Source organism: Physeter macrocephalus, unplaced genomic scaffold (assembly GCF_002837175.3).
Source record: "Physeter macrocephalus isolate SW-GA unplaced genomic scaffold, ASM283717v5 random_389, whole genome shotgun sequence".
Classification (NCBI taxonomy): Eukaryota; Metazoa; Chordata; class Mammalia; order Artiodactyla; family Physeteridae; genus Physeter; species Physeter macrocephalus.
Window position 1 is genome coordinate 27,605 of NW_021145675.1, and position 27,150 is coordinate 54,754.

A 27,150-nucleotide genomic window follows, 5' to 3' on the forward strand; every position below is an offset into this window, starting at 1 on the left:
AATTTATTTTTGGTTGTGTTGTTGTTGCGCGCGGACTTTCTCTAGTTGCAGCGAGCGGGCTTCTCATGGCAGTGGCTTTTCTTGTTGCGGAGCACGGGCCGTAGCCGCGCGGGCTTCAGTAGTTGTGGCGCACGGGCTGAGTTGCTCCGCGGCATGTGGGATCTTCCCGGACCAGGGCTCGAACCCGTGTCCCCTGCACTGGCAGGTGGATTCCTCACCACTGTGCCCCCAGGGCAGCCCCTCGCCTCCCCATCTTGAAGGGCAGGCTTCTCTGAGCAGGGCGTCCTGTGGGTGTGGGTCCACTCCCATCACTGAGCAGGTTACATCATCATGTTCTAGGGTCACTTTCTGTGCAGTGAGGCCGTGATCTGGGACCCTCCTGCACACAGATGGGGCATTTCTGAGTCACCTGTGCTGCCTGGCTGATGTCGTCCACCAGGCTGACCCCTCGTCACTTTACCCTGGGTGGGGGGCAGTGAGCTTATGAGTTTGGGGGCTTTCTCATGAGCCCCGTGGACTGGGAGTTCTAAGTCGGGAGAGATGGCGCCCAGCACGGGAAGCCAGCTTCCTGCAGGGACTCGGCCTGGGTCACTAGGGAGCTTTAGGATCTCGAGGGGCAAAGCTGTCCCTGGCCTGGCCACCAGACCTGGTGGCACCTACCAGGGGACTGAGTTTAGAAGCTGGCGGGGTGGCATGGGGGAGCCCTGAGTGCCGAGTTGAGAGTCAGCCTTGCCCCGAGTTGTGGAAAGCGCCAGAACGTGGAGGCAGCTGAGCGTGAGACACATCTGGTGGGGCAGGAGGGGCGGGAGGCCAGGTGTCTGGCAAGTGCGGGGTGCCCGGGAGAGGGGGGGGCAGGGTCAAGGGCTGGAGACCCAGAGCGCGGCGAGCCGTGTGCGGGAGTTGGCGGAGCCCGCAGGGTCCTGGCCCGTGGTACGTTTGAGGCCGAGGTGGGCCCTCTGAGACTGGTAGATAAGCAGCCAGCGTGTGGGCCTGGGGCCAGGAGAGAACTCGTGGCAGGTGAGAGCTGAGGTTGTGGGAGAAGGTGGCCGAGGTCACACTCCATAAACAGCACACCGGGAGCAGGAGGCGGCTGAGGGGCCAGCACTTCAGGGAGCCCAGAGGCCACGCCCCCACTGTCGGCCTGCGTTGGGGGGAAGCGGAGGGAGAGAGGAGTGGAGACGTGGGTGGTGGGCTGTCGTCTAGATGGGGCATCAGGCGGGGTCTGGGGTGGGCTGAGGTCACCCCGTGCTGTGCTGTGCTCTGCAGTGCCCCGATGCTCTCTTGGTTTTGGCCCCTGGCCGTGCCAGCTCCCGTCCCAAACCCGTCTTGCTAACGGTGTCTTCCCATCAGCTGTTTTGCTGACGTCTCGTGGGTGCGCTTATGAGTAGCCTGAGCAGCTTGAAGAGTTCTGATCCCCCTCACTTCTGTAAGACAGGAGCCCACGGGCTCAGAGGCAGGGGAGTGGACTCTGTGCAGCCACCACCCGCAACTCCACCCCTCCTCAGCTCTGCTGGAGCCGCATGGGCCGCTCAGGGCCACAGGGACTGTGTCTCCAGGCCGCTCGTCACCCGCTGCCCGCGCCGCCCCCTCCTGTGATGTCCTTCGCCTTGATTGGCATCCCACCAACTCACCCAAGTGGGGGGGGGGTCCAGGGATTGTCCCCCTTTGAGGTGCCCCCGCCCCAAGCCTGTCAGTGCAGCACTGTGCACGCCACCTCCTCCTCCACCTCTCTGAAGCCCCTGTCATCACCTGAACGGCCAGCCCGGCCGCCCAGCAGGTCTCCCTGCCCCTCCTCAGCCCAACAGACACGGGCCCCATCGGGCCCCAGCCACCGCTGAGCCTCGTGCCTGCCACTCCTGTCCCCGGTCACCCTGTGAGCCTGTTGTGCGTGGTTGCACGCCGCAGGCCCACTCCCTCCGCCTGGGTCATGCGCCCCTTCCCCGCCCACCTGCCCAGCTGCCAGCCCCGCCGTGCCCTGGCCCCTTCCCGTTGCTCCCGCACGCACGTTCTCCTTCCTTCCAGTCTGCGAGCTCCTTAAAGAGCAGGGAGTGTCGGTAAAGGCCTGCTGGGTCCCCTGGGGAGGGGACGCCCGGGTTAGCCACTGCCATGACAGTGTTGGCGGCTTTGCTCTCTCCTTTGCCCTCCAGCTCTGTTCTTCCCGAGTGGGGCACATACCGCGCTCCTGGGACGGTCACCTGGCCACCGGCCTCCCTGCGGGGCCTTCTTCAGGGGTGGGGAGGTGCCGGTCACTGCTAACTCCTCGTCTTCTGTACTGTAGACAAAGGAGGGCGCCTTCACCCTCTCTGCTATGACGTCTGGAATCCGGCGGAATTGGATCCAGACCATCATGAAGCACGTCCACCCGATCTCTGCCCCAGACGTGACAAGGTGAGCCGGGAGGGTGCCCGAGGGGGCCCAGCACAGCCTTCCCCCCATCCTTCAGTCCGCTGCCCACTCACTCTCCACTTGGCCTCCTGGGTTTTCTGCCTCAGGTTTCCCTTCCCCCTCAGGCCTGGCCGGCGGGAGAAGCTCCCCAGGGCCTGGGCCCTGAGCCACGGCTGGGTGAGGGCGGCTCCGGATGCCGCATTCACAGGCCACCTTAGCACCGCCTTTTCTTTATTCTTCTGCCTCACCCCTGAACCTGTTGGATTTCTGTGCAGCTGTGACAAAGGTCTCTCTGCAACTCTTGGTGCTGGAGGCCAAAGTTGGGAAACTGTTCCCTGTGTGTTCAACATCCATGCTTCGTAACCTCGTGATTTGCCCCACGCCTTCCTCCTCCTGCCCTGATGGTTAGAAACCTGAAGTTTTCATTTTACAAAAAGCAGAGAAGCTCCCTGTGTGTGGCTGGTGCTGTGACGTCGAGAACTCTGCCGCCCTCACCCTCATGGCTTCGGCGCCTTCGCCGGTTCTGAGAGCCTCTTGCTTGCGGTTTTCGGTCCGGTCGTTGAAATGCTTCTTGAGTGACTCTCTTGTGTTGGAGGCTGTGCCCAGGGGGCGACCCTGGTGGCCACGGAGCGCTCCTTGGCCTAGGGCAGCCTCACACCTTGGTCAAGTCCTGGCCTCCTGGCTAGTGACCTGCACCTCTTGAACAAGAAGGCAGGAAGGGACCCTAAGTGGAGGACTCTTCCCCTAGTCCTTCCGTCCTGTGTTGTCTGTTCGATTGTTTGTTCATTCCTTCATTTATTGCACAAACAGAATACTTGGTTGTTCCTGAGTCTCTACGACCAGGAGCAGAGACCAAAGCCCTTTCCGGGCACTTCGAGGAGGCCGCGTGCGGTGGGTCGGGGCCCGGCTGGGGTTCGTCAGCCTTGGGGTGTCGCGGGTGTGTGGCTCTGGCCTCAGAAAGGGCAGGAAGGACGCACTCAGGCAACACATGGCTTGGGAGAGGCGCCTCCCCTCCGTGTTGGGGCCGCAGCCCGTGGGGACAGCGTCCTCCTGACGAGCAGTGTACTCCAGGGTCAGCCGCCTCACAGCCGGGGTGCTTGCCTCGCCCAGTTTGTTCCGTGTGGGCTTTTCTACTTTGAGGAAGAGACGGGTTTTTTTTTAGTGCAACAAGGCCACGTCCCAGGAAAGTTATTGGAAACGGGTACAGACGTCAGAAGTGTGGGTTCGAGCTGCGCGATGTGGCCCCCCCAAGTCTGGTGGGGAGTCGCAGCGGCTTCCTCTCCTGGGGATAGTGGCGGGTCCGGCTTGTTGTGCCATCCCAATGGCTTATGCAGTCGGAGGCCTGGGCCAGCTCTCAGTTCAGTGGCGTTGTTGAGAAGGTCCGTTCTGGAGAAACTGTGTGCAAGCGTGTGGTCTTGACTTGGAAGCTCCCAGGGCCGCCTCCCGGGACAGGGAGGGTGCCTCTTCTGCAGGCTCCCTTCTCTTTGGCCCCCATTTAAACACAGGCGCTCCCTGGAGCCCCCAAGGCCCAGCCCTCGCCGCGCTGGGGGGCTTCCCACCCTGTTCTGAGGGCTTGGGCGGGACCAGAGGCCACTCGGCTCGGACCAGGGTCGCAGGCTCTTGTCCTTGGAGCCCGGAGACCTCTGCCTCGGACAGCCACGACCAGTGCCCTACAGCACCCTGCCCGGGGACCTCCGCTGTGGGGGAGGTGGGGGGAGGCGCATCCAGCTGCTGGGCAGGCGGAGGTGCCCTCAGGCGTCCTGCTTCCTGCTCACCTCTGCCCCGGGTGGGCCTCCAAGTCCTCTCAAGTCCTGTCCAGCGAGCCCCTGCCTGGTGCCGGCTCGTGGGCACCACCTGGGCCACCGAGCTCACTGGCCCACGGGTGGTCCCAGGGCCATCACTCTGATCCGTCTGTCATGCCGGCCACCCAGAGTGGTTTTTTAAAACACAGACCTGACCGCGTTACTTACCTGCTTATTAAAAACCCGTGAGCCTTTTGAGGGAAGCGGTTGTTGGTCTCGCTTGTGCCATCACCGCCGGCCCAGTGCCCACGTGCCCTGGGGTGTACCTCCCACGTGGCCTTGTGTGCGTGTGGCCGTGCCCGGCGCAGCCTGACGGGGCTCTCGGTCCCCCAGTATCATCCTGCGGGAAACCTCTGGGCCGTTGTCTGTGGCTCCTTTTCTGCCGTCACCACTCAGTGCCACTTGGGGTTCCCTCCACAGACGTGTCAGTGGTTGAAGGCAGAGTCTCCCCCTTCCCTGCGGGAGCCACAGCCGCATAGAAAAAGGCGTGTGGTGACAGCAGGGAGCTGGGCCCTGTCGCCGGGAGCCCCGCCTGACCAGCTGTCTCCCTCACCCCAGCTCGCTGCCGCAGGGCAAAGACCGGAGCAGCTCCCCCTCGGAGACGAGGCTGCGGGAGAAGCAGGACGGGGAGCCCGGGGAGCCAGACCCCGAGCAGAAGCGGAGCCGGGCCCGTGAGCGCAGGCGGGAGGGCCGCTCCAAGACCTTCGACTGGGCCGAGTTCCGCCCCATCCAGCAGGCCCTGGCCCAGGAGAGAGCCGGCACCCCGGGGCCTGCCACCCCACGGCCCGAGGCGGAGCCCGGCGAGCTGGAGAGGGAGCGTGCGCGGCGGCGGGAGGAACGGCGCAAGCGCTTTGGGGCGGTGGATGCAGCCGACGGGCCCAGCATCGACGACACGGCCCTGCGCATGGAGGTCGACCGGGGCCCGGGGCCGCCCATGACCACCGACCTCAGGACCCAGAACGTGCACGTGGAGATCGAGCAGCGGTGGCATCAGGTGGAGACCACCCCTCTCCGGGAGGAGAAGCAAGTGCCCATCGCCCCTCTGCACTTGTCCTCCTCCGAGGATGGAAGCGACCGACTCTCCACTCCCGAGCTGACCTCTGTGCTGGAGAAGGAGGTAATGGCCGGGCGGCGCAGGCGGGGCAGCTCCGTGCCTAACCCGCCCCAGGGGCTTGCAGGCCCTCAGGCAGGCAGACAGACAGACACGCGACAGCCCCCCCTCCCCCCTCCCGGCTGAGTGCAGTGCAGGCCTGAGGCATGCTGGGGTGGGGGGGTGGGGGGTGGCGGGGAGGGCACCGGGCCCTTCCGGAGACCAGAGGAGCGGCGCCGACACTGAGAGCCGGAGGTGCCAGAGATGAGGCGGGTGGGCTGCGGGCCAGGTGGGGCCCCGTCTGCCCTGCTCCCGCCACGCATTAGAGGCTTGGGGCAGAAGAGGCACGTGAACAGAGTTAGCTTTCCGTCTGGACTAGGCAGCCCTGCGACCGTCAGTGGGACCGGACGGGTGCAGGGCAGGCAGCAGGAGGCGGGGCTGATGCTAGGTACTGGGGGACAGGACGGGCCTGCTGGCGAGGCTGGCGTGAGCCTCCTCCAGATGCAGAGGTGGGTGGGCGGTCCCGGCACTTGTAACGTGACATTTCCCTTCATGAGGAAGCACCCAGGAGTCAAATCTGTAAAAGCTGGGCCGTGGATCTGTGAGTCTGAACAGAGGTGCCACGGCCAAGGAGGTGGAGTTACACCCGCCTTTCAGGAGTCCTCCAGGATGTGATTCAAGTGTGCGCTTGACTTCAGCGGCTAACTAAATCTCAGACGGGCCACCCTGGCCTGCCTTCCTTTCTCAGCCTCTTCCTATTTGGTTAGATTCGCGAGGCTGACGTTTGTCACTAGCATCGACACTTGGATTTTTTTCCATTTTCTACGCCTGTTAATACAGTAACAGAGGCAAGATGCGGAAAAGTAACAGTTCAAACTCACGTTGCTCTAAACAGTCAACAGGCCACACGCTGGACCCTGAGTCTCAGACAGCAAGGTCTGAAAACCAAGGTCCGCATGCCAGTCAGCACAGTCTGCCGCACACCCAGCTCCCTGCTTACCACGGCCCAGCAGCTGGGGGCGTGTAGGTAACGTTCCGGAACGGGGCAGATGGATGACGGCTGGATTCACAGCCGTTGACAGCAGGAGTGTGAAGCAGCTCCATTCTTGAGGAGCCCTTCTCACAAACAGAATTTCATATGAAATCCATCATATCCAACCGGTCAAACAGGTTTTCCCCAGAAGCCAGGGTAGAGCCTGGCGGGAGGCCTGCCCTGGGGCAGCACGGGCGTGCTTGGCCACGCTGAGGACACCCAAAGGACCCAGTGGGCGGTCTTCCCCTCTGACAGGGGCACGAAGTCCTCATTTCCTGGTGGGGTCTACACCTGGTGGATCCTCAAGCAGGTGTGGAGCTTATGTGGGTGCCCAGGTCGATTCACAGCTTGAGCTGGAACCTTGGGTGAAGACCCGACGAGCACACCCACCCAGGTGTGGCCGCCTGCAAGGCCCTCGGAGGCGCCGCTGAGCTCCAGCCCAGCGGGAATCGGGCGCACCACCGAGCGCCCGTGCTGTGCTGCTGCTCCTGTTACCGCCATTTTGCTTAAAAACGTGTGTCTTTTTGCCAACAGTTGGAGCAGAGCCAGAAGGAGGCCTCAGACCTTCTAGAGCAGAACCGGCTGCTGCAGGACCAGCTGAGGGTGGCTCTGGGCCGGGAGCAGAGCGCCCGGGAGGGCTATGTGCTGCAGGTAGGGCTGAGAGGCCGCCACAGCCCTCCAGGTGCCCTCGGACTTCAGCGTGCAGGACCCAGGCAGGCTAGGAGCGTGCAAAACCGAGCGCCAGGCCTCTGGGCTCCTGTGCCACTGGAGCGGGCTCCCTGGGCAGTGGGCTGCCTGGGTCTCCTCCTTGTGCAGCAAGGTGGAGGATCTGCCTGAGCCCTCTACGTCGAAGGGTTTTTCTAGATGTTTTCCAAAGAGTCCAGTATATATTTATTATCAATATCACATGTTTGCATGTTTCTAACTTGTTTCACGATGGCAGCATTAGTCCCATTTTACAAATTTAAGAATTTGAGTAACAGCCACATGCCTCCTTATGGCCAAGCCCATGGCAGATCTAGAACTGGTTCCCTGCCCCTGACCGTGTCTGTACCACACCTACAGGGCAGCCTGGGACTGTTACCACTAGCCTAGTGGCCCCACTTCTTACTTTCTGCCTAGGCTGAAGTTTGAGGGGGAAACATGGCCGCCCAGCCCTGAGCCAACCTGCCCAGTGGCGTGGAGGGGAAGGAGGGCGGGCAGCAGCCTGAGTCCTGAGCTGAGAGTCCAAACCTAGCGTCTTCCTGCAGAGGCCTCTGTGCCAGAGTGCCACACCCCCCCACCCCCACCCCCAGGCAGCAGCGGGCATGCCACAGGGATCTTGCCAGGCAGGAGGTCACCTGGATGGAGCAGGCCGGTGTGAGCCAACTCTTCAGCAGCGTTTCGGGCCCTGCTCTAGTTCTGGGGTATAAAACAACACTCTCCTGCCCCCTCAGCCAGTGTGCAGTGGGGAGAGGTGATTGACAGATGAGTGCCAGGGGGGAAGCAAGACAGGGCGATGGGACAGAGAACTCGAGCTCTTGGCCAAAGCTGAAGGCACAGCATTCAAGTCAGGGTCCTGCACTGACCAGAACCTGGTGCCCCCTCGCCTGCAGCATCAGCCTCCTTGCCTGTGTAGACCTAGGCTTCGTCCCCGAGGGCTCTTCCGACTCTCGAGGACCCAGGATCTCTGTGATAAGTTTTTGCATCAGCACTTCCAGCCTGCAGCACACTGGCTTCCTTGGTCCGAGTGGATCTTCTGGGCAGAGTCTGCCCTCCTGCCTCTCTCCATGCCCTTTTCGTGGCACGTTTCTTCTGCCTTCCTTTCCTCCCCACCGCCCCCCCCCCCCCCCCGAGCCTTGGGCATGGCCCTGGGCACCCCGTGTGCCCTGGGCCCTCCTCCTTAGCCCTTCAACCATAGTTGTGGCCATGCCCAGTTCAGACTCTGAGGTACCGGAACCTGGTGCCGGGGGGCACCCCTCTTTCCTGCATGTCTCACTCCGGGACTTTCTGAGTCACTTGTGCAGACCCCGCAGGTTTGGGAAGCATCTTTTTAAAACCCTGGTTGGGCCGCCATCCTACACACACTCATTTCACACCAGGTGGTAAAGATCCTGGCAGCAGAGTTTGAACATTACGACCCTGTCCCGTGTCTGACCTGGACGATTGCATGAGCCCACACTGAAGCCTGTCCGTCAGCTGACACGTTAACACCTCCCCGCCAGGTCCAAGGACGGTTTACTTTTAACCTCCCTATGTGCTTTGAAAATTCTTATAATCAAGTCTGAATGAGCAAGGGGCTTTGGGGTTAAGGGTGAGAAGGACCAGCAGCTGGCGGGGGGGCTCCGCGCTGGTGGCCGGGAGGAGGAGCTGGCAGGGTGTGGACGCGGAGTGTCTAACTTACCGTAACTGAGTGTCACACCTGTGGCTTCCCCACCAGCACACCTGGAGGGGGCCCCAGGCAGGCCAGTTCTTAGGCTGAGCTGTTCTCGCTCCTTTCACGTTCTCGTTTTTTCCTGCGTTAATTAGTTCTGTCTATTCTGCACGCCTTTTAGTTTGGGGAGTTTTGTTTCAATTGTGTCTTATTTTCTGCATGCTTCACTCTCTTATTTTGAATGCCACAAAGGTTTGTTTGTTTTGTTAACGCTCATATTTTACTCCATGGTTTGCGTTTTCCCCTTCGTTTTGTCTTCTTGCAGGTAGAGATTAGTTCTTCCTGTTACTGTAGAGGACGGGCTCCACCTCCCACAGGAAAATGTTTCGGATGTCACCTCGCTGACATCCGCCAGCGGTGCCTCCCTTCCTTCTCCCCTGTCCCGGAAGGAAGTGGCATCGTCACGGGTCCTGCGCTTTGGTGGGGTTTGTGGTCCAGAGCTGTGTGAGCCTTTTGTTTTGCAGAACAAACAAACGGACGCTTCGCTCTGCTCCTGCCCCTCCCTCTCGCTGGAGTCTCTTGTCCCTCAGTCTTCGTTTTGCTTATCAGTGTGCTCCATTATTCAGTTTTGTTTGGTTTATTTCTCCTAGAAGCTATTCGGTTAGAGCTGTTTTGATGTTAATGTCCATGTTTTCTGTTTACCTGGAAGCAGCTACTTAGCAAAAAAAAAAAAAAAAAAAAAAAAAAAAAGAGAGACGATCTGTTAGTTTTTCTTTTTTTTTTAATGAACAAAAAATTGTGCAGAGGATAAAAGGCAGACCCACCAAGGAGCCTTTCTGTGGTTGACCCTGGCCAGAGGTGTGACACTCAGAACTGGGAGGCCGAGTGTTACTAACCCGTATTTCATCGGTTTTTTTAAGACTGAAGTGGCCACCTCCCCGTCCGGCGCCTGGCAGAGGCTCCACAGAGTCAACCAGGATCTGCACGGCGAGCTGGAGGCCCAGTGCCAGCGCCAGGAGCTCATCACGCGGCAGATCCAGGCCCTGAAGCGCAGCTACGGGGAGGCCAAGGACGCGATCCGGCACCACGAGGCCGAGATCCGGAGCCTCCAGGCGCGGCTTGGCAATGCCGCCGCCGAGCTCACCATCAAGGAGCAGGCGCTGGCCAAGCTCCAGGGCGAGCTGAAGCTGGAGAAGGACAAGGTCCGCGAGCAGCTGGAGGAGCGGCAGCGCGGCGAAGCCGCGCTCAACGCCCAGCTGCATGCCAGCGAGCGGAAGCTCCAGAGCGCGGAGGCCCTGCTGCTGGGGAGGACGCAGGAGCTGCGGGAGCTGGAGAGGCAGCAGGCGCTGCAGCGGGACCGGCAGAACGAGGTGCAGAGGCTGCAGGAGCGCATCGCCGACCTCAGCCAGCAGCTCAGCGCCAGCGAGCGGGCCCAGAAGCTGATGGAGGAGAAGCTGCAGAGGAACTACGAGCTGCTGCTGGGGAGCTGTGAGCGGGAGAAGCAGGGGCTCCTGCAGAGCCTGAAGGAGGCGGAGGACAGGGCCAGCGCCTTCGAGGACCGGCTCCAGGACCACGAGCAGCAGATGGAGGCCCTGCAGAAGGAGAAGCTGAGCGCCAAGTCCGAGGGCAGCGAGGCGGTGCGCCGGCTGGAGGAGCAGCTGGAGATGAGGGAGGCCAGCATCCAGAAGCTGGCCGAGCACGTCCAGAGCCTCCGAGACGAGCGGGACCTGATCCGGCAGCGCTTCCAAGAGCTGATGGGCCGCGTCACCTTGTCCGGCGGGGACGTGGCCGCGCTTCGGGAGAAGCTGAAGGGCAGGGAGGCTGACTACCAAAGCCTGGAGCGCTCCTACAGGAGGGCGGCCAGCCAGCTCCAGGGCGTGCGCACGCGGCTCCACGAGAAGGAGGAGGAGCTGAGGCGCGTCCGGGACGCGCACGAGAAGGCGCTGCACAGGAAGGAGCGGCATCTCCAGGATGCGCTGGCTAAGGTGACTGCCTTGGGGAGCAGCTTAGAGGAAACAGAAGCGGAGTTCCAGGCAAAGGAAGAGATCGTGAGGCAGTTTGCCAAGGAGTCCTCAGAGGACGCCGAGGAGGAGGGCGGCGTCGCACGCGCGGGCCCACGGCTCCAGGCCGCCGGCGCACCTCCGGGGGCCGCCCTGGGGGAGGAGCACAGGGACAGCAGCCCCAGGAGAGAAGAGAGCCCAGTGCCCCCAAGGTCGGAAGTGTCCGACAGGGAGGGGCACCTGCCGAGCACCTCAAAACCCGACCAGGGAGCGCCCGGCCTCAAGAGGCAAAGAATCCGGTTCTCCACGATCCAGTGCCAAAAGTACACCCACCCTGACGGGTCTGAGAGGACCTGGACCAGCAGCACGTCCTCTGACACCAGTCAGGACCGCTCGCCCTCGGAGGAAAGCATGTCGTCAGAGGCCACCCCCAGCTCACTCCCAGCGACCGGCGACTCGGACACCTACCTGTCCATCATCCGCTCCCTGGAGACCAAGCTCTACGTCACCGAGGAGAAGCTCAAAGACGTGACGGTGAAGCTGGAGAGCCAGCAGGGCCAGAGCCAGGAGGCCCTGCTCGCTCTGCACCAGCAGTGGGCTGGCACCGAGGCGCGGCTGCGTGAGCAGCTCCGTGCCAGCCTGCTCCAGGTCGCCGCGCTGGCCTCCCAGCTGGAGCAGGAGAGACGGGCGAGGGCGGAGGTGGTTGAGAACCACGTCGAGGAGCTCGGTGACTTCCAGGTGAAAAACAGCCAGGCCCTGGCTTGCCTGGAAAGCTGCCGAGAACAGCTGCGGTCTCTGCCGGGTGATGCAGGGGCGGGGCTCCTGGCCGTGGAGAGCTTGCTGGTCGGTGCCATCCAGGCCCTGTGTCACCAGCCGGCTCCCACAGGGGAGGCAGGTTTCTTGGAGGAAGAGAAGGCGCCCTCACGGCAGCCGCCACAGCCGCCGGAGCTGAGCGAGCGGGAGCAGCTCCAGCTCCTTTCTGATCAGATAGCCCTGGGGGCCGCGCTGATAGACCAGATAGCAGACTCACTGAGAAACACCGCCTCAGATGCCCTGCACGTGCTCCTCGAGCTCTCTCAGGCCGGAGAGTGGCCGCTGGAGTCCGAAAGTGCCGCGGCCTGGCCTGGGGCCCCAGTGGACGCCTGGGCCAAGAAGGTGCTGGTGGATGGAGAATTCTGGAGCCAGGTCGAGTCCCTGAGCCGGCACCTGGAGACGCTGGGTGGAGAGGCAGCCAGTGCCTCGGGAGGTGGGCGGCCGAGCGCCCCGCCAGCCCCGGTCCCTGCCCTGGCCGACGCCATGTGGGTCAGGGCGGAGCTCAGCCTTGCCGTGCATTCGGTGTGGGGGTCCCTCCACCGCAGGCTGCGGAGCATCCAGGAGACCCTCCAGGGGACACAGGCAGCCCTGCAGCAGCACAAGCGCATGCTGGGGGAGATCCTAGAGGCCTACCAGACACCCGACTTCGAGAGAGTGATGCTGCAGGTCTCGGAAACCCTCCAGCTTCCAGCAGGTGCCGCAGATGGTGTCCGGGTGTCCTGGACTGGGAGCCCGCCGGAAGAAGTACCGAGTCATGGGGACCCAGCTGGCTCGCAGGCTCTCTGTCCCTTGTCCAGCCAGAGCTCTGGGGCCTTGGTTGCTATTCAGGAAGAGCTCGCCCTGCAGCTTAAAGCTAAGGCCAGTCTCTTGGGAGAGATCTCTGCCACTTTAACCTCACTTCTCTCTGTGGAGGCGGTACAAGACTGTCAGAAGCTTCTCCAGGCCTCCCGGCATCTCTCCCGTAGCGCTTGTCTGGGAGGCCTCGGCCAGTATTCTTCCTTATTAGTTCAAGATGCGATTATTCAGGCTCAGGTGTGTTACACAGCCTGCAGGATCCGGCTGGAGTATGAAAAGGAGCTCCGGGGCTACAGGGAGTCCTGGTCGGGCAGGGGGGCCTCCAGTCAGGAGCACGAACAAGCTGTGGGGGCCCTGAGGGCGGAGTACGAGGAGCTTCTCCGCCAGCAGAAGAGCGAGTACCTGGAGGTCATCGCCATCACTGAACGGGAGAACGCGGAGCTCAAGACCAAGGTCGCCCAGCTGGACCAGCAGCAGAGGCGTCTGGAAGAGGGTCAGAGTGAGCGCAGTGAGAGCCTGGCTGCCCCACGAGGGTGGCCTGAGGAGCGGACGGTCAGCTGCACGCGGGAGCGGCTGAGCCGGGCGGAGGGCGCGCCGCAGGCTGCGCGCGGCAGGGTCCTGAGCCAGCTGGATGCCATGGCCGGGGACGGGCAGGACCTGGAGAGGCAGCCTGTGGACCAGGTGCAGACCCTGGAGGACAAGTTCCAGCTCAAGATCCGGGAGCTGCAGGCCATCCATGAGGAGGAGCTGCGGGCCCTGCAGGAGCACTACTCTCAGGCGCTGCGGTGCCTGCAGGAGACCCTGCACCACTGCCAGGGGCGGCCCCCTGCCACCCCACCAGCCCACGGACCCCCGTCCTCCAGCCGGCCAGCTGAGGGGGGGTGCGAGTCCGTGATGGGGCTGAAGGAGCGCATCCAGGAGCTGGAGGCCCAGGTGGACGTCCTGCGGGAAGCGCTGGAGCACAAGGACCTGGCGGGTGGCGCGGCCTCACTGCGGGAAGAGCGCCAGAGGGACTTTGAGAGCCTCAAGGTTTCGAAGCAGAGCGGTCGGGGGGCGTCCAGTGCAGGCGGAGCTGGGACGCGGCTCTCGGCTCCAAGTCACGGGACAGCAGAAGGGGCCGACAGGCTGGGCCTCCACGGCTGCGGTGGGGTCCTGGCAAGGCAGGGAGAGGGGAGCCCCACGGCCCCCACCTCCAGGCTGTGCAGACCTGCACCTGGGGAGGGCCCTCTCCTTCCAGCTGTCCCAGGAGAGCAGAGTTGGGCTTCCCAAAGGCTAGAATGCTTGCAGTGGGGTGTTGAGGGCCACTCCCCGCCCCAGTTCTGCGGGGACAGACGTCTGGTGGGAGCCCTGCGTGGGAACGGCTGCTCCTGCAGGGAGCACAGCCTTATCTGCTCCAGGGCTTTTGAGATGTGACCTTCCCACCACACCCCCACCCCGTTTCACACCCGCCTCGGTAGACAGGGTTCCCAGGCCCTGGCCCATCAAGGTGACGTTTTGGGCCCTGGGGCGTTGGGCTGTGTGGAGCCATCAGGGCAGCCTGGGCGCTGGGCCTCCTCCTCTCGGGCTTCTCGCCACCCCTTGAGCTGCATCCAGTAGACGCCAGGCTCCTCCCGTGCCCTCCGTCCCCAGCCCCGTCCTCCAGCTGTGAGCCGGCACCGCGTCCAGTTCTGAGGGCGGCCCGGCGCTGCTGCGACAAGCAGGCGGGCCGTTAGTGCCTGCCAGGTCATTTCCACTGCTCTTTTCCCAAGTCATTCCAAACCTTTTGAAGGCCCTTCTGGATCCCAAGGAAGCTTCAAGGGCTGTTGGAAAGTGCCGCACAGTCCCCGTGTGGCCAGCACATGCCAGTGCCGCGTTGAAAGTAACTTCCCGGCCACTTCCCACAGCAGCCAGCGAGTCTGCGCAGCAGGCGACTTAGACAAGGCCCAGACTGGCTGTCACGCCCATCGGCACGAACCCGGGAGGGAGGAAAGCCCTGTGCTGACCCTGGGGGTAGGCTCTGCCCCGGCGGTGATGCAGGCCGGGGCTTGGATGCTCCCTGCCGTGGGCAGCGTCCTCTGTCCTGTGCCTGTTCTCGTTGGGCCCTGTGAGACACGCAGCAAGGACAGCCAAACCGCTCTCTTGGGGCCCGGCTGACAGCTGTCACTTGTGCAGGTTGTTGCCCAGGTCGGGGAGACGGGGGTCTCGGCCCGAGGGCCCCTCTCCTGAGAGCTGAAGGCTGGTGCTTTTTCTCCCGACTCTGCACGGCGGTTGCCGAGGAACTTTGATCCCAGGGATTACTGGCTGAAAAATTAGAGGAATCGCTTTTTAAACACACATCCTCTCCAAGGAAGCAGCCAGTCTTTAAAGACACCTTAGTGTTCCTGTAGGAAGAATTCTGACCCTTCTCTTTATCCTAAAGCCCTCAAATCAAACTAAGACCTCGCAGCTATGTGTTCACCAAGAGTCCACGTTGAACCACAGCGTGCGCGAGGGCAGTGCTAGGACCCTCCAGTGTCCCGGGGTGTGAGGGCAGTGAGAGGAGACAGCAGCTTCCAGGTGGAGCCCCTGCAAGGAGAAACGCCCAGTGAGTGGCAGACAGCACTTAAGACCACTTCCCCAGTGAAGCAAATCTTTCACAGGGAAGTCCAGACTCTGACCGTGAGTTTGAAAAATACTGACTGGAGAGTCTCAGAAGGGCCTCTCAAGTCCCCGTGGGGGCTGAGACAGAGGTGCCCACACACGGAGGCTGGATTTCTTGGTACCCTGTCTTGATCCATGTGCAAGTACAGGATTGGGAGGGGGATCCCACCCATACTTGGATTTGGAATTAACATGGCCACATTCTTCCAGTTTTCAAGGATCAGTGAAAGGCACGATCCCGACTTTGAAACAGATCTTGCGAGGGATTTAGACAAGAAATGTGCCTCCACGCACAGGACAGCTGCACAGGCCACCCCTCACACCCACCCCATCGACGAGACCAGCTGATAAGCTAGGCCTGGGTTACTGCAGTGAGGGGGTGTGGGGTGGTCTGAGCCCTTCTTAGGTCATGCCTGCGTCCTTCCCCACACCCACGTCTAGGTCAAACACCAAGCCAGGCTGCAGCGAGGCACAGACAGGTTTGGAGAGCAGCTCTTCTGTCGCGGGTCTCGGTACAGTTCGCAGAGGCACGCGCTAATCAGTGCCCCCCCCCCCGCCCCCTCTGTAGTCCTGCCAAAGGAAAAGTCGTACAGCCTAGCCTGGTTTCCTCAGTGGATGTCTGAGAGGTTCGGTGGCCCGGTGAGGGCGGCCAGCTGGGCAGTGGCAGGGCTGGGCCCCCTGGCCCCGTGCACTGGGCTACCGGCTACCCGTCTCTCACAGGATGGCCTTGGCTCCCTGCAGCTGACAAAGACATTACTATTCGTGACTGTGCTCGGTGCCCAGTGTGTGGCGGTGCTGAGCGCGTCTGGCTGTGAAACTCAGACCAGACGCGGCCAGCCTCTGCCCGTTCACTCTGTCCTCCCCGCTCCTGTCGGTCCATAAAGGTCCAGGATTGGCTATTTTAAATTCCACTGCGGCCTTTTCCTGCCCACGATACCAGCTCTTTCTACGGAGAAATGGGGTTCACAACAACCACAGAAATTAGGCACCCTTCTCTAAATGCTCTGGGAGCATAAGACACGAAGGAGCAGAGTGAGTCTCCAGACAGCTGGCACGGGGCTCAGCTCGAGAGCGCGCCTTCTCTGCGCCAGGGGCCCGGAGGGCAGGGCTGGGGTCTGTTCAGTAAATAGCAGAAGAAAAGTCAGGAGAGCCTCTTGCGCACCTTGCAGGCCACGTGCGAGCGAGGGTTTGCAGCCATGGAAGAAACACACCAGAAGAAGATCGAAGACCTGCAGAGGCAGCACCAGCGGGAACTGGAGAAACTGCGGGAGGAGAAAGACCGCCTCCTGGCTGAGGAGACCGCGGCCACCATCTCAGGTGGGAGCCGCGAACCCCAGGGACGGGCAGCGGGGTCTTCCTGAGCTGAACGCACGGCGCTGAGCAGTGACTGGCCTTCTCACCGCCTTTCGGCTGAGATAGAAGCCTCGTTACCCACGAGAATTCTTTGACAGTTCTCTTGGGGGAAAGGCTGGTTTGAGGAGCCCTTTGAGAGCTCGAGAGCCCTGCGCCAGCACTCCTGCCTTCCGTGGCCGCCGGCACACCTGGTGCTCGTGAGGGGCTGCCCCTGGTCTCATCGGCCCGTCTGCTGGCACTTCTCTGGCAGCGGACACCTCTGCCCGCGGCCCTCGGTCCGTCAGAGCCCAGAGCGTCTGGACTGAGCCCTGGGCCGTTGGCCTGTGTCCCCCCCCCGTTCATGTAGCTATCCTGTGGTGCTTCAGATTTTGGCGCTAACGGAACAGGCCAGCCTGAAAGCCTGCTTGTCCTACAAACTCATACTTGGATTTAACATTGACATTTATTGAATCAGTTTGGTTTTCTGTTAACATCAAGAAAAAAACCACACCTGCATCCCTTTCGTGGGGGAGTTCCCCGGGAATCCTCCTGGCCCAACTGCCAACGGGCTGGCATTAGCAGTGGGGGGACGTCCCGCCTTCCTGTCGGTCTCACCTCCCAAGCCCGTGGGTGCTGAGGGCCACGTCCTGTCCACAGCCATCGAAGCCATGAAGAATGCCCACCGCGAGGAGATGGAACGGGAGCTGGAGAAGAGCCAGCGGTCCCAGATCAGCAGTGTCAACGCGGACATCGAGGCCCTGCAGCGGCAGTACCTGTGAGTCAGCGGAGGTGGCCCTTGCGGGCCGGGCCGGAGGGAGGTCCTTCGGGGGCGGGGCGGCACCTTCCCTGTAAGAGCCACAGAGACTCGGGTCCCCAGGGTGGCGCAGGTGGAGGCCCGTGGGCGCTGAGGCTGCTCAGAGCCTCCTTCCTGAGGGGCCCAGCACCATCCTGGGGGTCAGCGAGCCACTGCTCTCATGGCCCAAGTGGGCTCCTGTTACTGAGTCAAACAGAAACCAGTCACTAAAACGTAAAGAATAAGACACGGCAGAGGAGAGTTTATAAATACTGTCGGATCTTCAGGGCCGACCTGAGGCTGCCCCAGACTCTTCCTGTCCGTCAGCTGCCGCTGCTTCAGGAGTTCGTGGGGAGGGGACGCGGTGGAGCGCACGACACAGATGCTCTGTGGCTGTGCGTGGCAGAAGTGGCCACGACCCCTACATTTTTACGAAGTGCGTGCACCAGTGCTCTTTGCAGAGGCAAGGGAACGGGGAGCATTCACCAGCGCGGCCACTCTTCGGTTTTGCCCTCGGTGGAACTCGCGCCACTGGGAGCCCCTCGACTGGCTGCTGCGGGGGCCGTGCAGAGCCAGCCTTCATGGGGCTCCGCAACGCACAGAATCAGGGTCTCCCCTCTCCCGGGCTCCCGTGCGGTGCAGTCAGGGCGCAGGTGGGTGGGCGGGCGGCCGGGAGCACCTCACCTCGGCTGGAGGGGGTGTCGGTTCCACAGTACCAGCCCTTCTCGAGTCCAGGGTGGCCGAGAACGACGTCACGAGGCTTTGGTTTTCTGAAGGTGGATCGAGTTGGCACAGACAGTGCTAGAAACGGTCCCAGGTCTGACCTCTCTCTGACACAGCGTGTTTTGGGGTGCGTGGGTGAGGGCTCTCCTGACCCTGGGAGAGGAGTTCCGCCAGTGGGGGCTGTTCGACTGCTGGTAAGAGGACAGGGACGGAGCCGCCGAGCTGCTTGGCCACTCGACACCACAGGGTGCAGGGCTCTGCTCACGGTCGCTCCGCTGTGTGGGGCTCGGCGTCCTTGAGGCTTCGCGAAGGGGACTCTGAGCTTCTTAGAGGCCTGGGCCCCGGGGCGAGGGCAGAGGAGTGAGCGGTGCCCTCTCCCCAGGGAGGAGCTGCAGTCTGTGCAGCGCGAGCTGGAGGTCCTCTCTGAGCAGTACTCGCAGAAGTGCCTGGAGAACGCCCACCTGGCCCAGGCGCTGGAGGCCGAGCGGCAGGCCCTACGGCAGTGCCAGCGCGAGAACCAGGAGCTCAACGCCCACAACCAGGTGCGCCGCGCTGGGGCCCCAATCTGCAGGCATCTCCCGACGTCTGACGTCACCGGGGCGTGGACAGGAGCTCCCTGCAGCTGCTGGAGCTGAGCCCTCCTGCTCCGCAGCCGGCTGCTGGCCTTGGGGTCTGGAGGCTCCGAGGTGTCTGTTCCTCCTCCGCTGTCGCTGGGCGGCACGGGTCCGGGTCTCGCGTCCCCACGGCTGGGACCGTGTTTAAACACCTCCCGGTCGGGACCATACGCTGCTCGCATTTGATTCTGTCACATTATTCTCTCAAAATGTGCCTGCTCCTTAGAAAACGGGGGTACATTTAAAATCCTGGCTAATGGAACAGCTCAAGGTAGGTGTAGTTTGAATAAAGCTCCTCTGTGGGTACGAGACCACTCGTCCTCCCCCGGCACCGAGGAGACAGCCACGTTGGCCTGGCCCAGGCTCGAGGCCTCTGTGGGCCCACAGCTGCCCGTACGGGGGGGACACTCCAGCAGGACTGGTTCTGCTTGGTCACTGCGGTGGCCTAAGACGACCACCTGCTAGCTGGAAAGAAGGTACAGAAAGCGAGTGGTGAGGGCGGCAGGAGGTCCCGATCCTGCAGAAACTCGGGGGCACAAGCCCTAGAACTGATTAACACTAGTCACGGTGACAGAAAGGGCTGAGGAGCATGGATCCTGCAGCTGCAGTTCCGCGAAAGCATTAGGCCGTGTAAGTGGCCTTGGCAAGCGCGTCCACGCCGACTGTGAGATGCCGCCGCGCACAGGCACCGCTGCAGGCCTCCGTGCCGCGTGCTACCCTGGCCGCGCCCTGGGTTTGCGGCCACGCGGCTCTGTAGAGCACCCTGTTTGGTTGTGTTGCTGTCCCCCAGGAGCTGAACAACCGCCTGGCTGCTGAAATCTCACGGCTACGGACGCTGCTGACGGGGGACGCCGGTGGCGAGGCTGCTGGTTCACCTCTCACGCAGGGCAAGGACGCCTATGAGCTAGAGGTACGGCTCAGAGCCGGGTCCCTCTTTACCAGCTCACACCACACGAGCCCCTAGCTTATGGACAGCAAGAGGGGGAGAACCTGGAAAGACCTGAGTCATGCCAGGACGCGAAAGAGAAGAGTTAGCTGCCAGGCAGCGTGGGACCCCTCACGAGGCCACAGGGACCTTTAACCCATGCTCACTCACCTGCCCTCCGCCCCTCTGCTCTACCACGTGACAAACACTGACCAACTAAAACGAAACAGTGAATAACTATGTGAACACTGCAGCTGCTTGAGATTCTTAAGGCTGTATTACTCAAGTATCAGGAAGGTTCATTCTGAGTCAGAATGACGGCTGGTTATGTATAAGGTGTTCTTTTATGAAAGCACTTAGATTTTTCCCCATTCGGTTAAAATTTCATGGAAGCATCTCTTCCTAAATGATGGGAGAGGCTGACCTGAGGTCTCTGCAGGACCCCTTCCTGGGCTCTGTGCCAGGAGCTCCCGGGCTGAGGACGAGGCTCTCGGGTCAGGAGGGGTCACGGCCACTTCTTCCTGACAGGGACAGGGAGAAAGCTGCCTGCCCACTGGTGTGTGGAGGGGAGGCCTCCGTGTGGCTCGGTCTTTGCTTTCGAGGCCCTGGCAGTCCCTCTGCTCCTGAACGTGAGTCTCTTAAGTTCTCTCTCTTTCTAGGTCTTATTGCGGGTCAAGGAATCAGAAATCCAGTACCTGAAACAGGAGATCAGCTCCCTCAAGGATGAGCTACAGACGGCGCTGCGGGTAACGCACGTCCCCACCCGTGGACCTGGGGGACGGGCTCCGGGTGGGGCGGGGCCACGCGTGTCCGGAGTCACATGTATCAGCTCTGAAGTAGACTTCACTTCCACGAGAAGAACGGCAGCCTGCAGGCGGGTGCGGCAGGAACAAGGGGCCCGCCACGTGCTGGGGCAGGGACCCAAGACCCAAGCACGCGGTTGTCTCCTGCGGGCGCCCCTGGAGGCCAAGTCACTTAGGGGATCCGAGACACAGGGGTTTTCCAGCCTGAAGCCACACGGAGGTCCTCGGGGCTCAAGGCGGCGCCAGCCTGGCTATAGCCCGGGGCCCTGCCATGCCTGTTTCACGCTGTGTCCAGTTTCTGCCTCTGGAAGGCGGGGGTCGACCTGCCTTCTCTGCTGCCGGGCCCGTCCTCAGTCACCCCCGAAGCGCTCTGGCCCCAGGAGGACGGGCCACCCAGCCTGGCTGTAACTGCTCTTTGCTCTGCCCTTGTATCCCCAAGGACAAGAAGTACGCTAGTGACAAGTACAAGGACATCTACACAGAGCTCAGCATCGTGCGGGCGAAGGCCGACTGTGACATCAGCAGGCTGAAGGAGCAGCTGAAAGCCGCGACCGAAGCACTGGGTGAAAAGTCACCGGAAAACACCCCCGTGTCCGGATACGGTGAGTCCTCCAGCTCTGGATTCTGACTCAGTAACGCGCGGTGATTTAGTCGTGGAGCTGCTGGCGCTTGATTCATCACTTCCTGGCAGGGAACAGCTGGGAGGTGGCAGGCGCCCGGCTCTCGGGCCCTCCTGGTTGGGAAGCCCTTCTCCTCCGACGCTGCACTGGTTGCCCCTGAGGGACAGTCATACCTCGGTGTGTGTGTGTTCACAGTGACAGCCAGCTGTGTTTCCCACTTTCCTGAACAATTCACTCATTCTGTAAGCAGCTCTCGCTGGTTCCTGATCCTGGGGTTTTACCATAAAGTCTGCAAAAGGCCATGGGGGGAGGGGAGGGGACGGGGGGGATGCTGCCTACTGAAGAGACGCCCTAGCTCACTACCCGCTTCCTCTCGGCCGGCAAGGATCCCTCCTGGCCAGTTTGCATCGCTGCTGGGCGGGCACGTTCCAGGTCTAACCGAAGGCAGGCAGGCCCTGTGCAGCGAAGCTCAGATCAGACCGGGGACGGGATGGTGACGCTGGCTGCTTCCGAGGAGGAGTCTGGGGGCCAGCGGATTTAGGGTTAGGAGTGAGCACGTGCAGCCTGTGACCCTTCCGAACGCACAGGAGCGCAGAGCTGGCTCTGCCTCCACGATGGGGGGCTGAACCGTGAGGTCACTACCCAGCTCTCAGCAAGTGAGGGAGCGCGCCGTTAAGTATGGGAAGTTAAAAACCCTGAGCAGCCCGGGGCTCTCAGGAGGAGGAGGGCGGCAGGGGTGCCCAGCACCCCAGGGGCAGCGGGTGGTGCGGCCGGCCAACGGGGAGGAGGAGCCTGGCCCGGGGCCTCGCGTGCCTCCTCCAGGTCTCCCAGCGCCCGGAGCTGTTCCAAGGATCTAGTGCTTTACAGTTCTTTGTTTGGGATTCTCTTGGGTTGTTGAAGGAAACGTCTCACGTGTGGGTGAGGATGATAAGCCTTGGAAGCCTTCAAACCCAAGTCTGTTCCCAGGGGGTTTACAAAACAGGCACCGGGTCTGCTTGTCTTCTCAGATATAATGAAGTCTAAAAGCAACCCTGACTTCTTGAAGAAAGACAGATCCTGTGTCAGCCGACAGCTCAGAAGCATCAGGTCCAAGGTGAGTCTGGGGTCCAGCCCCTGGGTATGTAGAGCCCACCTAGGGCCGCAGCAGAGAGGGTCCCCAGGGTCCCAGAACTCACCGGCCCCACGCGCTTACCCTGCTGGGCCAGTTCTGGGGGCTTCACACTGCGTGTGTCCCTCGCCCAGCAGTGGGACCATCTCCTGCCAGCGACAGCGGAGGGCCAGGCCCACAGCAGGCAGGGCTCGGGTGAATCCCCTCAGACCGGCGCCCTGCTGGGTCGGTCCTGCCCCATCTGGCCCGCTCCTTGCACGTCCCTCGTTCATGCTGACGCCGGCTGCCTCCGAGAGACAAAGCTGCCCGCGCCCCTTCCCCCCGCAGCGTGTACCTGCCAGCCCTCAGCGTGTGCCCTCCGCCCCCGCGTGCCCCTCTGTGGGAAGGTGGGTTGGAGGGTGGGGGTGACCAGCATGTTGCATTTAGGATTTATTGTGTGTGTGTCTTTTGTTTTCTGCTCTTTTTCCCCCCCCCGACAGTCCGTAATTGAGCAGGTCTCATGGGATAACTGAAACGACCCGCTTCCCGGTCCCTTGTCGTGTAGGTAAACCACTCTCACCACCACCCACCCGCCCGCCACCCTCGAGGGGGTGCTACCTGCATGCACTGCTCACACCTCCATAGCGAGCTCCTTGTTTTCTGGTTACTTTCATTCCTCCTGCTCCAGCCGGCACATACACGATCCACGTGAAGTTTCTTAACCTGTTCCGGGGCGTTAAGTGCACTGTAACCCCTTAACAGAGGGGAGATCCGCCACCCCAGCTTGGTGGGCTGCCCGTGGGGCCAGCGTCTCGGCCCCGTCACCTGCATGTCGAATGGTTTGTGCGCTCACGTTCTCTGGGGGCACCGCTGCCCTCTGTCGGGAAGCAGACCTGACGGAGCCGCCCACTGCTGAAGTACCCCCGCCCCGCGGCCCCCGCCCTGTTAACAGGCCCAGGAGGCCCGGGCCCAGCAAGCCAGGGGGCTGATACCTCGCACACGCAGCTCCGGAAACCACTCAGTAGAGCAAGATAACTGCGAGCGCTTGGGGCTGAGCGTTTGCCAGCCCCGAGGACCCCGGGTGCCTCCACAGACAGGAAGCAGGGGCTGAGCGCTGGCTCAGGAACATCAGGCTGTCTGACCCCGACCCTGCCGGACACTCCCGACTCCCACGAGGCCCAGGCGTCCGGGGCACACAGTACTCGTTCCCTAGTGGGTTCATCAGCTCGGCTGACCTGATCTCTCTGATTCTCCGAAGGGCTCAGAACAGGGGACACGCTGGCAGGTGCGCCCGGCTCGCTTGCGGGCTGAGGGGTTTGGTTTAGGGAGAGTTTCCGGAAGGAAATCCAAGTAGTTTGCCGTTTGCACTTAATATGTTTATTTCCCTACAGTCCTGGCTCCCTTACCACCAGAAATGCTTTAGGCCTGTTCAAAACTTAGTTCGGGCTTTTTTCTTTAAACGTGAGAAACATTCTGCTTAACAAAAGGGAAACGTGTTCTTGGTTCATGCTTTTCTTGTTGATGATTTTTACTTCCACCTGAGGCTGAACTGTAGCTGCTGCAAGTTCATTGTGAGTGCTTTGGGCCTTCTGCCTCTAAATGACGAATGACGTTTGTCAAAACACTTCTGCTAGGGCCCTTCCAGGGAAGCCTTGCTCCAGCAAGCCCGCCCCGCCCCGTCAGGCGGACCGACCGTGTGTCGGGGGAGGGAAATAAAGAAAAGTGCTTCGCAGGAATCCCCTGGTGGTCCAGTGGTTAGGACTTGGCGCTCTCACTGCTGGGGCCTGGGTTTGATCTGGCGCTCTCACTGCTGGGGCCTGGGTTCGATCCTTGGTCGGGGAACTAAGATCCCAAAAGCCGCACGGTACTTTGGGCTCTGGACAAAGGGCCAGAAGATCAGCGGAAAGACCTCTGTCAGTAAGGGCCTTTGGCCGTGAGATGTGCTGGCACACGTGTGCTGCCGCGTAGATGGCAGCTTCTACACTGGCCAGGAGCTCGCTAAAGCAGAGGCCGGGAACGAGGGAGGAAACGGTCAGGCACGCCCGCGAGGGTCTGCCTGCGGCTCTGCAAGGCCGGGACCCAGATGAGCGTGGGGAGGAGCCCAGGAGCTGGGCTTCCCGGAGTTGTGTGTGTTTGAGTCCGAGTTTGCCTTGGCAAGTCTGCGACGTTAGAGCAATGCTCTCGGTGTGTGGGGACAGCCCTGCCGGCCCAAGGAGGGAGCTGGGGCCCTTAATGGTTCACACCCTCGGGGACGCCAGCCGTGATGCTGTGCCTGTAACGTGCTGTCGACGGACACTCGCGCGACTCTGTGCTGCCCTTTTTTTCTGATTGTATTTGGAAACTGTCGCACCTCCCGTGGGAAGACAGACGGGTACTAAGTTGCCCCGAAACCATCTGTCACTGGTGCTTTTTGATACAGGGTCTGACGTGTACGGATGTCTATCTTTCATGTGTGTTGTCTCGGTACCTGCCTCCCTCAGAAGGATAGAAAGGCTCAGCCCCCATCACGTCAGAAAGCTCATTGCCTAAGAGCGGCTGGGCTTTTCTGGGATGGAGACCAGAGAGGACGTTTCCCGGGGCCCCCACCTGGTCGTCTAGAGCGTGGGGTCACGGGGCAGCGCGGGGTCGGCTCAGGCTCTGCCCGCACAGCTGTGGTGAGCGGCTGCGCGGCAGGGAGATCACCAAGCGTGTGTGACAGCGCACGGAGGGAACATGTCTGCCCTCAGGACGCAGCAGTGGCGGTTTGCTGCCACCCAAGGGGAAGTCCCCAGCTAGAGCGGTGCCGTGTGGCAGGTGATGGGGCCCAGCCCCTGGATGAGACTGGCTGCCGTGTAGACGGCGGCCGTGTAGATGGCAGCCCTGACCTGAAGCAGGCGCACTTGGGAAGAGAGTCCCGAGGGCACGTGAGGCAGTCGTGTGCGTCAGTGGATGTCAGCATGCGGACGTGGACGTGGACTTGTCCTCTTCCTCTGACCGGTGGCCTCTAAGTTAAAAATACAGGCAAGCAGAGCTGTCCTGGGTGAAGCTGGGGCCCCAGGGGAAGCGGGTCTGCTCTGAGGTGGAGGCTGGGCTCAGTCTCACCCGCTGATTGTGGGCCGGCCCTGGTTCCGCAGCCTCAGTGAAGCCTGGACTTGCCACGCAGATCCGATGGCAGCGAGGCCCCCTCGTTCCCAGTCGTGCTCTGAGGTGATGCTCCTTTTCTCATCCAGAAATTCTCTGTGAAGAGCCTCCCACGGTAAAGCAGGAAGTCCTCTGTCCCCCACCTTCGCCGCGGTCCCACGTGGACAAGGATGGGCTTCCGTTCTCAGAGTCTCAGTAGACAAACCGACATGTTCCACTGCCACGTTCCCAAATCCCCGGGGCAGTGAGCGAGTCCAGCAGGGTCTGTGGTCGGTGCAGCAGGTGCTGCCAGCGTGCGGCCGCGCGAGACCAGACGTGGATGCGGACGTAGCGGGCGTCTTCCTGGTCTTGGCAGGGTCTCCCCTCCTGGCTCCACTGGTCTGATCCCTGCTTGTGGAGAGAGCCCTAAGCTCAGCGTTGGTCTTGTTTCTTTTTCCTTCTCATCTAGTAACACCACCACCTTGGGGGTCGTGGCCCTTCCAGCACGCCCACTAACCCTCCGGGAGCCCCGAGCCGCGCCTCGCGCCGACCGCTGCCCGTGCCGAGCGGGGCCGCCGGCTAAACGGCCTGTCTGTTTCTCCACCAGAGTCTGAAGGAAGGCCTGACGGTGCGAGATCGCCTGAAGCTCTGTGAGTCCAGGGACCTGGAGCGCGACTAGCTGCTCCCGTGCAGCTCAGACGCACCCTCCCCGGCCCGCGGCCGCCGCCCTCGTCTCTACCTTCGATTCCTGTTATTGTTATCGTTGTTACCGTCCTCAGTAACTGTGGTATGGATGCACGAGAGACTGGTCTGTGGGCTGCTCCCGTCACTCCCTGTGTGTTTACCGAAGCTTTTCCCCATGGTTTTCTACCACCAGCCCGGCCGAGGGGCCCGGTGCCCAAGCGCATGCGGCTCTCCCCCGTCGCCCCCGCGCTCACGTCAGTATTAAGGCCCAGCAGCCTGCGATAAGCCAGCTGTGTCTCGCCCAGTGCGCGGTGGGGTCAGGGCCCGGGCGGGTCCCTGGGAGAGAACCAGCCACGAGGCGTGGAGGCGTGGAGGCGTGTGCTGCGGCCCCAGCGCTGACAGCTGGTAGCCTGCGGGGGGGAGCGTGGCCTCGAACCTTGGATGGACCACCTTTGGGCTTCAGGGGAGGACCGCATTTTGTATTTGTTCCACTAATGCCGCTTAGAACCACACCCCAGATACTCGTGGTAAACCTTTCACAACCTGGAAGATGTTGCAAGCAGCCATTCCTACTTTTGTTTGTTTTTTTATTAAATCTTGCACAAAACCAGGCCCCTCTCGTTCCTTCCCACGCTCGTTCCTTTCTTGGTCACCAGGAACCCCGGTCCCTTCATACTCGGCAGATGCTGGCCTGCAGCCTGTGGTGTCAGACGGGGATCACAAATGATGAAGAGGAGACGGGAGACCCCGTGTTAAGGCGAGAAGGTTAGAGCAGAGGTGGGAACCAGATGAGAACTGGCCAGTGGGACGTGCTCCTAAGTCTCCTTCAGTTCACCTGAGGTCTGAGGCCTGAGGCCTGAGGCCATGCGGCTCGGGGGGCGCCTGCGCCGGGCCTGGACCGACGGCTCTGCTTCCTTAGTGGTCTGAGTAACAACGTCTTAACCGCCACCAGACACTCCACAGCACTCTTGAAAACCTCTGAAATCGGGGTTTCTGCGACGGCCCCATGAAAACGCCTCACCCCGTTAGGAAGGGGCGCGTGAAGGAAGCGCACCAGGCGGGAGGCAGCCCAGACGCCCGGGCGCTGCGGGGCAAGGCCTCCTGGCCCCAGGGCATGTGTCGGCACCCTGCCGCCTGCTGGCGCGCTTCCGCTCTGCTCACTGCTCGGGTGAGCACCGCGGTCTCGGTACGTGGGTGCTTCGGGCGTGAAAACGTAGAGATCATCTTGCTCGGTTTTGAGATTAAGTGAACGCGCGAGCTCGCCTGGAGAGAGTCCTGGAAGGGCAGGACAGAGGCCCTGGGGTGTGTCAGAAGCGCAGCTCCCGTGCCGGCGCCTCACCGGATGGTCTCGGAGCTCCTGGCTGCAGCGGGCCTTCCCTGCTCGCGAGCTGTGCAGGGTCTCACACCACACCAGTCACTCCTCCGCTGCTATCCTTCCACGTTTTTAAAAGCAGAGAATATCGGCTCCTTTAATTCTGCTCATCAGACACCCCTGCCACGTAGACCGGCGCCGTCTCCAGAATGGTCTGTGAGCGCGTCATCGAGGGCAGCGTGACAGGGGCCCTGGGGCTCTGCTGGGC

At 61.9% G+C, this 27,150-nt stretch overlaps 1 protein-coding gene across 8 annotated transcripts in view; it reads left to right on the plus strand.

The window, feature by feature from the left end:
• The window catches only part of LOC102994000 (myosin phosphatase Rho-interacting protein), a 48,406-nt gene extending 22,229 nt beyond the window's left edge, over window positions 1-26,177 (plus strand). For 2 of the 8 annotated variants that reach the window (XM_055082959.1, XM_055082963.1), the window contains 12 exons: window positions 2,279-2,388; window positions 4,746-5,304; window positions 6,845-6,961; window positions 9,584-13,300; window positions 16,060-16,207; window positions 16,880-16,997; window positions 18,121-18,280; window positions 19,143-19,262; window positions 19,937-20,023; window positions 20,520-20,682; window positions 21,708-21,793; window positions 25,494-26,177. In XM_055082959.1, the coding sequence (XP_054938934.1) occupies window positions 2,279-2,388; window positions 4,746-5,304; window positions 6,845-6,961; window positions 9,584-13,300; window positions 16,060-16,207; window positions 16,880-16,997; window positions 18,121-18,280; window positions 19,143-19,262; window positions 19,937-20,023; window positions 20,520-20,682; window positions 21,708-21,793; window positions 25,494-25,565 (5,457 nt within the window). In that variant the 3' untranslated portion in view covers window positions 25,566-26,177. Of the gene's footprint in view, window positions 1-2,278; window positions 2,389-4,745; window positions 5,305-6,844; window positions 6,962-9,583; window positions 13,301-16,059; window positions 16,208-16,879; window positions 16,998-18,120; window positions 18,281-19,142; window positions 19,263-19,936; window positions 20,024-20,519; window positions 20,683-21,707; window positions 21,794-22,287; window positions 22,353-25,355 lie in introns of all 8 variants that reach the window. The other 6 variants (XM_028485426.2, XM_028485428.2, XM_055082961.1 and 3 more) reach the window with 5 other exon arrangements.
• Window positions 26,178-27,150: the final 973 nt, after the last annotated feature.